General features: G+C 39.0%; 1 protein-coding gene across 1 annotated transcript in view; it reads right to left on the bottom strand.

The window, feature by feature from the left end:
• Positions 1-7576, bottom strand: part of tmprss3 (transmembrane protease, serine 3) — a 37626-nt gene extending 30050 nt beyond the window's left edge. The window contains exons 1-4 of the mRNA XM_015398444.1: positions 7443-7576; positions 7256-7296; positions 5386-5620; positions 2457-2570 (exon numbers count right to left, since the gene is read on the bottom strand). Of these exons, the coding sequence (XP_015253930.1) occupies positions 2457-2570; positions 5386-5620; positions 7256-7296; positions 7443-7461 (409 nt within the window). The 5' untranslated portion in view covers positions 7462-7576. The remainder of the gene's footprint in view (positions 1-2456; positions 2571-5385; positions 5621-7255; positions 7297-7442) is intronic.
• Positions 7577-13352: the final 5776 nt, after the last annotated feature.

Raw genomic sequence — 13352 nt, 5'->3', positions numbered from 1 at the left:
AGTTTTTGTCCTCTAGCCAAGCTGAGATCTCATTGAGTTTTACTGAGCGCTTGTTTCTCCCTGAGTCTCAACTTTGTTTGTTCTTTGCCCTTTCGGCAGGAAGCCTTCCTGCAAACTGGACCTTTTCTGACTGCCTTCTCCCAAGTGGGATGAACCACAGGAAAACCACAGGAAAACTGAGTTGCAACCAGCGGCTGCATCATTCCCCTCCTTCCGAGTTCTGGGTAAACCCTGTTCCGTCCTCCACCGAATCAAACAAATTCTGGAAGACCAACACACAGACTGAAGTCTAAGTGTCTCTTCTTCTCTGGAATCGTGAATGGCAACAAATCCTCTCCTTGAAGATTAACAACTCCAATTCCCCACTGAGCCTGAATCTAACAGTCTGTCTTCCCCTTGTCTTCCAGTTTCCCAGCCGAGCAGAGTTCGGAGGAACTCTGCACCGAACTCAAAACACTCTTTAATAAAACCCGTTCAAACTTTTACTCTGTGTCTCTCTGTTTGGCTTCACTGCATGTGGGTCCGAGCTTTAGATAAAATCATGACAAACTTTAAGACCAGGTTAGTGACTCACACATTCTTTTCCAGATTAATGTGGTAGAGGTGGATTTCAACAGCATTGCTGCCAAATGTTCACTACAGATCTGTCGTTATCCGTCGTTAAATAAATATCTTTTGAAATATCTTGCTGTCTGTCTGCCTTGAATACTGGGTCCTCTGTTCTGAGCCTTGACACATACAATTGCTCTGCGCAGGCCTTCATGACTCTGGGGCTGACACCATAAGGACCTGGTGGATTATTATGATTCAGTGTCTCCAGTTTACTCCTCACTTGACCTCTATGGAGGGAGCAATACCATCTTCTGATGTCAATGGCACAAAGGGGTAAAATGTCCATGTGACTATGGGCAAGAGACAGGAAAGCTGAGCTTGTGCCTAGGCTGGACCTATAGAAGAATGTATTCAGTTCATGGGCTCTTACAAGACTTCCATCTGTCTGTAGCATTTAGCAACTTACCTCGATATGTTTTTTTAGATTTGTGACTGAGTTTTGGAAAGCTAGACGCTTGTGTTTTTAGGGGAGACAAAGATGGTACCGGCATCTCCGGGAGTAATTTTATGAGACAATTAAAGTGAAAAATTATTTTAAATAAAGCCAAAGTTGGACAATTCTTTTGGCGGACTCTCCGTGCTGGAATCCATTTTAGATGCGTTTTGTTCTGAAATGAGGCTCAGTAAGGATAATCTCACTCTTCTTGCGGAAGGCGGGTCCAACGTTACTGCTTGCTTCGCAGTTGTTCAGTGGACCAATCCCCATCTACCAGTTGATTACTTTCAAACTCTCAAACAAAACTAAACAAATAAATGAAAATATGATGTGAATTTAATGTGTAATAAAAGAATTAGTGTGTGTAGGGGAGTTAAATGCACAAGTACTTGATGTAAATGGTACTGGAGTAAAAGTAGAAGAAGAAATATATCACATTGCCCATGATGATTGATGGAAAGAGAGCTTAAATTTTTTGTTCCTCTCTCATCTCCTTGCTCTCTCACTCTGTATCCCCGGCGCCTTCTTTTCAACTCAACTGTTACTTAGACTTACACAGATTGTATTTGTCATTTTGTTTGCACAAGTGTAAAACAAAAAGAAATTTCGTTTGGAACAGCTCTCTGAACAATTTCTTCTTTTTTAAAAGTGAAGCCTTGAAAAATGGTTAAAATAAATAAATAAATAAATAAAAACAGTAATATAAGCATATGACTTTAAATTTACAGTTCTAACATTTTTTTTTTACTTGTGAAAGTAGTTGATGTATTATTCCAGCTTTATAGATATTAGTCAACTTGCTATTGTTGCGGTGGTTACGCATCATAACAAGTATCCAACAAGGAAAAAATTTCAGTAAAATCCTTCCAGTGTTACAGAATTGAACACCACCATCAGAACAAACAAACTCAGATCCACAAGCAAAGGAACTAATGTTCTCGTAAAAAAGAATATGACCCAAATTATTAATTAAATAATTAAAATTCTTGCATGCCCTGAGAACTTTAGATTCTGTTTGCTTTGCTCAAAATGCACGTTGACCTACCTACATTAATTTTTTTATACTTTGGACCTTGTGCTGACCAATGAGAAATAATAAGAATAACAGTAGTTTCTCATTTCTATGTCTTGTCTTTAGGATATCAATGGCTAAAACAAACTCATTATGTGTCTCATTTAACCAAGTTATTCACCCCTTAAAGAAAAATGCATCCTATTAATTTAAGGTATTGCTATTATAACTTTTAAATAATCTGAACACACCTGATGTGTGCTAAAATATTTCATATTGATCTATCACTGGATTAAAATAAAAAAACCAACCTTTTGTTTACCAACTATATGTCAGTATTTTGTGGCTGGGAGTCATTGTCATATGCACAGAGATAACAAAAGCTGCAGTCCTCACCTCCAAGGCCAATGCTGAGGGCAAGAAACACCATCAAGATGACACCTGAAGCAATGAGCAGCTCAAGTTTATGGGTAACCATTCTGTTCTTCCATCCCTTATTCAAGTCATTGTCTGTTAAAACATAAAGAACAACTGCATTTAAAAAATGTTGCACTAAGACAGCTGAAGACCTGCATTTTCCCATGAAAATATAATTTATCATACCTAAAGCCAGACATTCAAACAAGGGGTGTAATGTGACAAAACCCACAAGATGAGGAGATATCAACATAAATTCAATGAGAAAATTAGACTACTTTCAATAAAAAAGGCCAGTATATAAGATAGATCTTTATTCTGCATGTTTAATGATTTTGCAAGACATATTTCTTTGATTAAATTAACCTTTTCAGACTTTAGGATTGTCGGGACAGATCAGATTAAGAGTGTTCATTATTTCTGAGGCTGTGTCCTCCAAGGACCCTGTCTGTCTGGATTGTATCCTTTGAGGTCCGTGAAAATAGGGTGGCCGGTAGAATTTTGGCTATGGATTCAAATAGGTCAATAAAGCTCATGTAATCTAATATAATCTAATTGGCAAACGCTAGCCTAGTAAACTAGCCCCACCCCCCAGCGGCCAAAATCATTTTTACCTGCGAGTTTGGTCTAGCCTCGATCAATGCCCCAGGTCCTAAATCTGGCGGGCCAATCACAACGCAGAGATGTGTTTTGAATGTCTGGATGCAAAGCAGAAGGGGTTTTGAGGGCGTGACGACAAAGCTTTCTCCAGGTCTTTGTTGTCTCTGATGAGGCCCACCACCGTGGTGTCGTCTGCAAACTTCACGATCTGATTGGTGGTGAACCTGGGGACGCAGTCATGTGTCATCAGGGTTAACAGCACGGGGCTAAGAACGCAGCCCTGAGGGGAGCCTGTGCTTAGACTGATGATATCAGGTGTTCTGTCCAACCCGGACTGACTGAGGTCTGTTGGTGAGAAAGTCTAGCAACCAATTGAGGAGGGGTGTATTGAATCCCAGGTGTTTCAGTTTTCCATCAGATGCTGTGGGATGATGGTGTTGAAAGCGGAACTGAAGTCCAGGAACAACATCCGCACATGGATGTTCTTCTCCTACAGATGTGCAAAGCTCAGGTGGAGAGCAGCAAAGATGGCGTCCTCAGTGGAGCGGTTTCGTTGGTAGGCAAACTGAAACCTGTCTAATGTTGGCGGCAGATTGGAGATGATGTGTTCTTTAACCAGCCTTTCGAAGCACTTCATCATGATGGAGTCAGTGCAACAGGCCGGTAATCATTGAATGAGGTGACCTGAGGCTTCTTTGGGATCAGAATAATGGTGGAAGACTTGAAGCATGCTGGCACTATTGATTGGTCCAGCGAGGTGTTAAAGATGTCTGTGAGGACACCAGCCAACTGATCTGCACACTCCTTATACACCCGCCCAGGTATGTTATCAGGTCCTGGGGCCTTCCTCGGATTGACTCTTCTCAGAGTTTTCCTCACTTCAGTTACGTCCAGGTTTAGTGCCTCCTCCCCCTGGTGTGGAACAGCTTTCACTGCTGGAGTGCTGTTTAGTGCCTCAAACCTTCCAAAGAAGTTGTTCGGTTCATTTAGGAAGTCAGCATTTGCTGCATCTACCGGGGGGGAGGGTGTGTTGTAGTCCGTGGTCATCCGAATGCCTTTCCACATCCTCCTGGTGTTGCTGTCATCATGGAAATGATCTTGGATCTTCTGGCTGTGGTTGTGCTTCGCTGATCTGATGGCATGGTTTAAGTTGGCACGCGCTGTTCTTAGTGCCTCCTTATCAACAGACATGAAAGCTGAGTTCCGTGCTTTTAGTGATTTCCGAACCTCTTCATTTATCCAGGGCGGTTGGTTGGCCTGGGTGGTGATGTTCTTTTTTATGCTGACGTCCTCAATTGGCGATCATAGATACGGGTTAGATGTCTAGTTTGTATCGTATTTAGCTGCATATTATGTGAACTTATCGAAATTGGCTGCTGCTTTGGAGCGTCGCCATGGCAACAATAATTATTATAATGACAATAATAACTGCAACGTGCAGCCAACTTAAGCAGTGCAATTCTAGAATGATGGATACGAATGAATGTGCTTTATTTACTCTATTTACTGAATAAAGTTCCCTTGTATTTGTATAACCTTATGACATTTTTTTTCTTTACATATAGTGTGATAAGGGTTCAGTAGTTGCCCTTACCCCTCTTTTTTCTAACAGCCTCTGCTAATTTGGTTTTATCCACAACTATCTTGGTGTAGATTAAAGCTGGAGGAAAACAGAAAGGCAGGAATGTGAGAGGAAATGAACCATGTATATAGATTGCAGGACTGAAGTTCAAATGTAGAAAGAGAATGTAATCCACCATTATTCAAGCGCAGTGCTCCGTCAGTCCAAACCACCTGCCCCCTTAAGAAGATCAAAACATGTAGCCAATAATTAAACTTCTGTATGTATTCACAGTTAAAAATTGTATATTTATGATTCCTATTTGTCTCTTTGTTGTTAGCCCTATATCACTTTCAGCTGTTTTTCACTGATGCAGACACACAATAAGTCACATATACTAGTACACTTAAATAATGTTACTTTTATTAATGATTGTAAAGATAGGAAATGTTTAGCACTGTACAATTTCTACTATACAAGTTACAACTATCACTTATGTCACTTAGCAAAAATATTCCTCCCATAGCAGAAAGTTTTCTGTCTTATGAATGTCTTATGTCCCTGAATATTATACAGCAGCATATAACATGGTTTAAGAATTTCAGTACTCTGATGTTGTGAACTCAAAACAACAGGCATAAATGTCCTGTCTGTACATATGGATGTTTGACAGTAGAAGTTAGATGGGTTCTTTGTCATCTTACTAAGAAAGTGTGCCAAGATGAAAAAAACTCCAATATGTCTTACCGTTAATAAATGGCTGAACTTTAGTGACTGGCATAGTTGGACTAGGTGCAGCTGGAGGTTGAGGATCTGTAGGTTTTGCTGGATCTTTCTCTGTGTGAAAGTCAGCTTTTAGGCTGGGATCTTGACTAGCAAAAAGAGTGTCGGGGGTATCCACAGTGGAGAGATCTTCCTCCGTAACTGAAACCACCTCAATGTTAGAGCTGTTTTCACCATCAGGTGTCCTCGTCTTCAGCTCCTAAATGAAAGTCACAGAAAGAAAACAATTACTTTCCACATTCACCTTGTCAATATACAGTTAATCCAAAAAAGAAAAATTATAGCCTTTTACAGATCAAGATTACAGTTTTTTTTTTTTTTTTTCAGATCCCTCATGCAAAGTCAGGAAGACAAGGGGATGAAGAGCATGCATTAAAAATAAAGTTTTGTGATGTGATAACAACAGCTGATGGGCCACAATTTGTTCTCTTTTTGTTATTGGCAGAAATTCCTGTTTACAGTATATAACAACTATCAAGGCATTTACACATAAGGATTGATCTTGACTCATCAAGGGACTACAAGACAAGGTAACATTTGGGAAAAATGTACAACCAGTCATGATTCCTGGCACTAGTCCAAAATATTTGGTTGCACTATTCCACATGTACACTCTAGCATTTACAAAAATATGTGTGAATTCTAAACAATGTACACAGAGTGGGTGGGAAAGTACTGATAGAAGAACTTAACTGTTTGTGCCTATCCTCAGCAGCCCTTTAACAATTGCAACTTACTAGTGGACCCATTTGTGGAATAGATTAACACAAGGTATCAGAATTATGAATTCTGACAGGACAGTATAAGATGTTGCTATACATTTGATTGATCTTCCCTATCTATCTAATGTGATATCACAATTAAAATACCCCTTTTTGATTTGAAATCTGGTGACTGTAGGCTGTTGGAATACAGTGTCTTGATCAAGGAAAACGAATGTGAACTGTGCCATTTGCAGAGAGTTACCAGCAAAGATAATAAAATTTCCCTTCGGAGATCAATAAAGTATAATTAAACTGAATTTGTATTGTAAACATCATGGTCAGTGACAATACTCAGGCAGAAAGTTTTTGAATTATTTTTAGTTGAGACTCACAATAAAAAGTAAAAAAAAAAAAAAAAATTATGGCGGTGATGCTGAAGCTAATCTGCTTCAAGTTTTGGGAGTATTCTGCCTAGCCTGGTTGTATCATGTTATCTGAGGTGTGGTTCTGTTATATCATCTACAATTACCCTGCTAGTTCTCATCCAAATTGATTAAATATTTTCTAAGGAAAACCAATTGATTGCATCGACTTATTTACTCAAATGCAATCCTTCACACTAAGCATACTTGTAGTGACAGTGGAGAGGAAAAACTCCCTTTTAACAGGAAGAAACCTCCAGTAGAACCAGGCTCAGTGTGAGCGGCCATCTGCCAGGCTGACTGGGGTTCAAGGAGACAGAAGCGGAGATACAAAAAGCAGCTGTAAACACGTCAACTTCTTCTGATGCATATTTACCTATTACTGACTATTCTGTCTACACATAAGAGACTTTAATCATTGCTTTGAAATTAATTAAATTGTATTTACAATTTCTCGTTCCTAATGGTATTGACTTGCACCATGTGATGGGTTTATAAATTTTTTCATGCTTATTAGGTTTCCCTAATAAATTGGCCAGTTTGTCAATTAAAAAGCCCCCTTATAAAGTGCAATACAGTAATCCATTTTGTGAAACTATTGTGAAGCCTTACTCATCCTCATCATCATTTTGTTCTAACTTTTTCATGTTCATTCTTCTAGGATAGAATTCTTAATTAGTGCAATGTTTTAACAAGCATTTCCCTTACTGTTTTAAGAGTTGATGGATTATCGTCATTGACAGCAATATCTGTGAAGAGAACACATAGGTCAGTGAGTCAATGAAAGGGTAAAAGTGGATAGAAAATTAGATCTGAGAAAACATCTAGATAAAAAAAAAACGTGATTGGCAATTGGCGTGGTTATGTGCAATTGAAGCTTAAAAACGTAACATACCTGTTGTTGCATTGCTCATTATGCCATTGTCCAAGTGTAACTTCTTATCTTCTGATAATATTTAAGTCCAACCACAATTTCCTTTCGAAGTTTAATCTCCTCCTGGTTTTGTTTTTTTATTTCCCCGGCTCTCAGTCTTGTTATACCCTCCTGCAATGTCTCATTAACAAAGAGACACCTGAGAGGCACAGTTCTCAGTGTGCATATCAGGTTGCAGAACCAGTCCCTTTGGTTGGATAGCATTACACATTGTCATGTTCTAGGGATCTAGGGAGGGAACTTATTGGCAACAACTCAAATGTCCTGCTAGTTTTTGCAAGTTCAGCTGCAGTTGTAATGCTGCAGGTAATATATATGTTCTCATATCGAATTAGCTTGTTTGCTCATCCAGACTAGGTCTCTTTGGAAGTGGACTGAAACCACAATAAAAAGTGGGTTTCAGGCCTGTTTTTTATCTACACTTGCACTAAAGGTCCAAACTAAGTGGTAAACGAACTCTCGTTAATGTCAAGCAGACCAAATGTGTTGATGATAATCTGGGAATAAACACCAGTTTTTTTCTCAAAAACATCAGTTAGCATCCTAATTCTCTTTCTGCTGCTTTAAATGGTCATCAACACTGGTGCCATGATTTGAAGTAAAACTTTAGTTAAATAACTTCTGCTCACAACAATTATTTAAGCCGAACTATCTATTCATCTGTCCATCCATCTTCTCCAACTTAGTCCCGTCAGGGTCGTGCTCTTGCCGGTGCCAATCTCCAGCAGTCTATGAGCGAGAGGCGGAGTAAACCCTGGACAGGTCGCCATTCTGTCTCAGGGCAACACAGAGACTCACAAAGGCTCATTACCATGCACACACCTAAGGACAATTTAGAGAATCCATTCCACATGCAGAAAAACAGAGGTGGTGATTTTTGGTTGTTCCAGTGAAGACTTCCTGATGGATATCAGATCTTTAGCCTAGTATGTCAGGCCTATTATTACCAATTTTATGGTTAAAATGTAAGCTAGTCTGAAGTTTGAATCTCACATTAGAGCTTTAAAATCCAGCTTCTTCCACTTGAGGCAGCTACCAAAGGTTAAACCTATCCTTACATGTCAGCATTTTAAAACAGCGGTACATGCCTTTCTAACCACTCAGCTGGATTACTGTATTGGACTTTATAAGGGTATCAGTATGTCATTACCCAGCTTCAGAGGGTACAGAATGCTGCTACACATCTTTTAACAGGTCCCACCAAATTTGATTATATTTCCCCTATTTTAGCCTCATTACATTGGCTGCCAGTACACTTCAGGATTCTTTTAAAAATACTATTTTTTTTTGTTTTAAAGCTCTTAATTTTCTTGCCCCACCCTACCTGTCTGAGCTGTTTAATCCCTACACACCTTCTTGCTCCCTTAGATCAGCTGACTAGTTGTTACGCTGGGTGCCAAAGGCAAAACAAAAGCTGAGAGGGGAACATGCTTTTTCTTTCGCAGCCCCTCGGTAGTGAAATGAACTTCCCTTGGCCGTTAGACCAATTTGCGTAGGGCTGCGTATAGCAGCATCTGTGGCAACAATGTAGCTTACCACCATCAGAGTGAGAGTCAATGGGTGAATGACTGAATGCAGTATGATAAAGTTTATCATACTTTATCATACAGTAAAATAAAGAAGAGTTTTGATCAAGTCTCCTGTGCTATATATGTACAGGCCATTTGCCATTCAAATCCGTGTAAGGGCAAAACTTACTTGCTTTTTTAGAATATGCTATCACTCAATAGGCCCTTGAGATTAGTGCTCTTTGTCCTGCCCCTCTGTCTTGACTCCTAATTAGTATTAGTGTATTATTACTACTACTATTATCGTCCACTAAGGATATGCTGACATAAATTAGCACCAGCTCCTGTTCATGGTATGCAAAAAACCATGCATAAAATGGGAAACACAGCTGATTGTCCAAAAAGCCAACCCAGACATTGTAGAACTATTCACCCTAACAAATTAAGAAAAGCTGCAAACTAGTTCTACATAACCTAAGTGCTACACACTGAGGATGTCAGCTAATTGAAAGTAAATCTTAGGTTTAATCTATGAACGTTCATGTCTTTCAGAAAAATAAACCTCTCCTTTTTAATCAATGAAAACTTGATCTAAAAATATAAATACAGGGATATTTATTAACACTACAATGTAATGCAATTAATACAAAAATGTATACATGTTGTCTCATGAATTAGTACCAAGTATTCAGCATAAAAGAACGACATCTTATTTACCATTTAGTATATAAAAAAACATCTCTACCTTTTGGACAAACAGACAAGACTCGTTTAATAAATAAATAAATAAGTAAAAACAACATAAGGAGCGTCAACTAATCAGAAAAGTTGATCCAAGAGTTTTTTTGGGGAGACAGACCCTACATCCAAGCTGTTATCATTCTGCAAAGCTGGCTGCACATGAAAAATAAATCAATCAACAGGGTTTAAACTCCAAAGGATAAAAAAATAAATGTCAAAGCCTGTTAATGAAAATATTCTATGGTAAATTCTAGTACATGCACTTTTTTTTAACCAGAAACCTTAAAAACTCTTTATATTCACTTCCAGCTGATATGGACAACAGCGTGAAATCCCCCTGCAGAGAAATCCCAGTTGGGATTCCCAGCACTGCCAGCCGCCAGTATGCTGGAGGTCTGTCACTCTGAACAAGAACTGCATATTTTAGCAGGATCATAATTCTGATGAATTGACTGCACAGATAATGTTTTGATGTTTCTTAAAAACATGTTCAAACTATTTTTCCAACTCATCAAAGTAACTAAACCCAAGCTGCTCTCAAGCTTGTAGCTACAGAATAGAGCAGATAAGCAAAGATTATCAAAACATCTTGACCACCGTTAGACCAGGTGTCCACATTTTGGCATTTAACCATTTTTGATGCTCAGATCGCATTTGATGTGAACACATCATTACAGTTCAAACAATAAACTATAGGTTTTCATGCAGAGTACAGGTTCAGCCTTATTGAGAGGGTCTCTTCCTTAAAACAAACAAAAAAAACAGTTTATCCTGAATTACAATACATTACCTTCATATTTGCTTTTTTGTTTCCTTTCTGTTACAAAGGTTGATACTCACATTACTGAGGATTCATCATAGTGGACTTTACATAGGGAAGTCCTGAAGAAACTTAATTGTACCTGTAGCACGATGTTGCTTTATGTCCTGCTTTTGATATATATATATTTTCCCACAACTTAAAGATTGATTTTAATGACAACTATCCATTTGGTTATGAGTAGCTACAAGAGATTTGGAAATGTGATGCACTAGCATCATATAATCCTGGGTAAGAAATGAGCACATGACTGATTGCGGCCCACACTGTTGCCCCTCCTGAGCTGTCCTCTGTGGGAAATAGCCAAGTAGTTGCCTGGGGTAGACAAAGAGGAGTAGGTTGTGTAATGATTCTCTTCTAAGCTTTCCTTGAACAGACAGTTGTCTGTAAACTTCTCCTAGACAACAACAAAAAGACAAAAAAAATATGTGATTTGGATTAATTTATGTTAATTTTAATTAGAGTTTCTGTTTTACTGTTAATGGTGTGGTAGGCTACATACCGCTCCATATGCCAGCCCATGCTCAGTCATACACAGGTACAACCCACTCTTCACCCCTCTGATTCCAACCACTCCAGGCCTCATAGCAAACAGCTTTAACCAACCTTGAAGAAATGCAGGGATATTTATTTATTATATTTATTTGTTTGTCCCCACTGCCCAGACTTTCATTCAATAATTTAAACTATTTATGACAAAAAATATAGCAAGGCATGTGTGTGTGCACACAGCACAGTTTGCAACAGATTAAATTCAGTTTATTTATATAGCACCAATTCACAACACGTCATCTCAAGGCACTTTACAGTTCACCGGATCATACAGTCAAATTCATTCAAAGATTTCTATCTAAGGAAAACCAGTTGATTGCATCGACTCTTTGACTTGAATGCATTCCCTCACACTAAGCATGCTTTTAGCGACAGTGGAGAGGAAAAACTCCCTTTCAACAAAAAGAAACCTCCAGCAGAACCAGGCTCAGTGTGAGCGGTCATCTGCCGTGGCCAGATAATGGTTGAGACACAGTACATAGTGTAAATAAGGAGTAAGAGCAGAAGAATATTTGGTAAAACAGCCACCACATAACTGAGTAATTGATTAGAACATCAGACTGAATAATTAAAATTGAGCAAATCATATAGACAAAAAATATAAGATTATGTCATAAGTCTATATCATAAGGACTGGAACTTGGATAAAATTATAAATCTTTATTACAACTTATGAAACCAACAAGAATTTCCTGTCACTGACTTCTGCATGATTGCTCGATCTCCAAAACCAGAGCCAAGGCAGAAAATGACATTTAACAACTCAAAAAGTCTCCCTTTTACATAAGAAAATTTAGTTTGTATCGACCCAGTGCCATTGTGGTTAAAAAAAGTCTGGTTTTTTTTTTTATGAAAACACTTACTCATTCTGTGTTCAAAGATATATTATTTATTATCCAGGCTTATGTGACTTAGTTCATTGGATTAACGAGTCATAATATTTCTCAAATTTCTCAAATATTTCCAAAAGCCTGTATGACCTTCCTACAATGCCTGTCATGCTCCTGATGAGGTGGCAGATGGTCTCTAAAGGGATCTCCTCCTTGACATGGACTAAAGCATCTGCCAACCATGGCGGATGTACCGAGACATGATTTCCCAGATATACTTAATCGGATTCAGGTCTGAGGAAGGGACAGGCCAGTCCATAGCCTCAATTCATTCATCTTGCAGGAAATGCTGACATACTGCAGCCACATGAGGTCTAGCATTGCCTTGCATTAGGAGGAACTCAGGGCCATCCACACAAGGTCTCACAAGGGGTTTGAGGATCTCAGTAGCTAATAGTAGTCATGCTACCTGTGGCGAGCACAAGGGCAAAGAATTACCACCCCACACCATTACTGAGCCACAGCCAAATTTTTAATTGTTAGTTTTCTTGGACAGGTTTCATAATAAAAAAATAACAAATGACAAATACAGTATGACCGTAAGGTAGAAGGTCGCTTTCGACACTGCTCCTGACCAAAATCCTGAAAATTCCCTTTTAAAAATTACGGGACGCTATAACAACGGTAACTAAGTTCAAGTTGGATGAAACTGTGCCAGGCTCTGGAAGACCGAACAAAGACAAGTTAAAAATATTCACTCAATCCAAGGTGGCGGACTATGGCTCACAAAACGTGGACACTTAGCACAAACGAGGCTAGCAAAAACATTAGCAAAGAGCCGAGCAGCAGCAAGGGAGTTGATAAAGGACTAGCAGCTAACACTGCAGATATACTTGGAGCAATAAAGAACTTAATTTGATAATGTCATGACAGCTATAGAGGCAGTGAGTAAAGAAGTGGGTGGATGTACAAAACGTTTGACGCTGGCAGAGGAACATTTATCCACAATGGAAGACAAACAAATGTTGCTAATTAACAAAGTTAAGAGCTTGGAAGAAACGAAGAAGCTAATGGAGGAAAAGATAGTCGACATGGAAATGAGATCTCGCCTCAACAACCTTAGATTGGTGAATCTCCCCGAAGGTGCAGAGGGCTCCGATGCCTGTACATTTTTGGAAAGCTGGTTACCAGAAGTGTTGGAGTTGTCTCCTCTGAGAAATCCCCTGATTCTGGAAAGTGCTCATCGCATTGGCCCGAAAAGGAATGCAGAAGCACCCCAAAGAACTATAATAATGCGGTTCCTTAACTATAAATAAAAGGATATGATATGAACCCCAGTCGGCCTCGGCAGATGGCCGCTCACACTGAGCCTGGTTCTGCTGGAGGTTTCTTCCTGTTAAAAGGGAGTTTTTCCTCTCCA

Source organism: Cyprinodon variegatus, unplaced genomic scaffold (genome assembly GCF_000732505.1).
Source record: "Cyprinodon variegatus isolate N-32 unplaced genomic scaffold, C_variegatus-1.0 Scaffold935, whole genome shotgun sequence".
Taxonomy (NCBI): Eukaryota; Metazoa; Chordata; class Actinopteri; order Cyprinodontiformes; family Cyprinodontidae; genus Cyprinodon; species Cyprinodon variegatus.
This window is presented reverse-complemented; position numbering and strand designations above follow the sequence as displayed.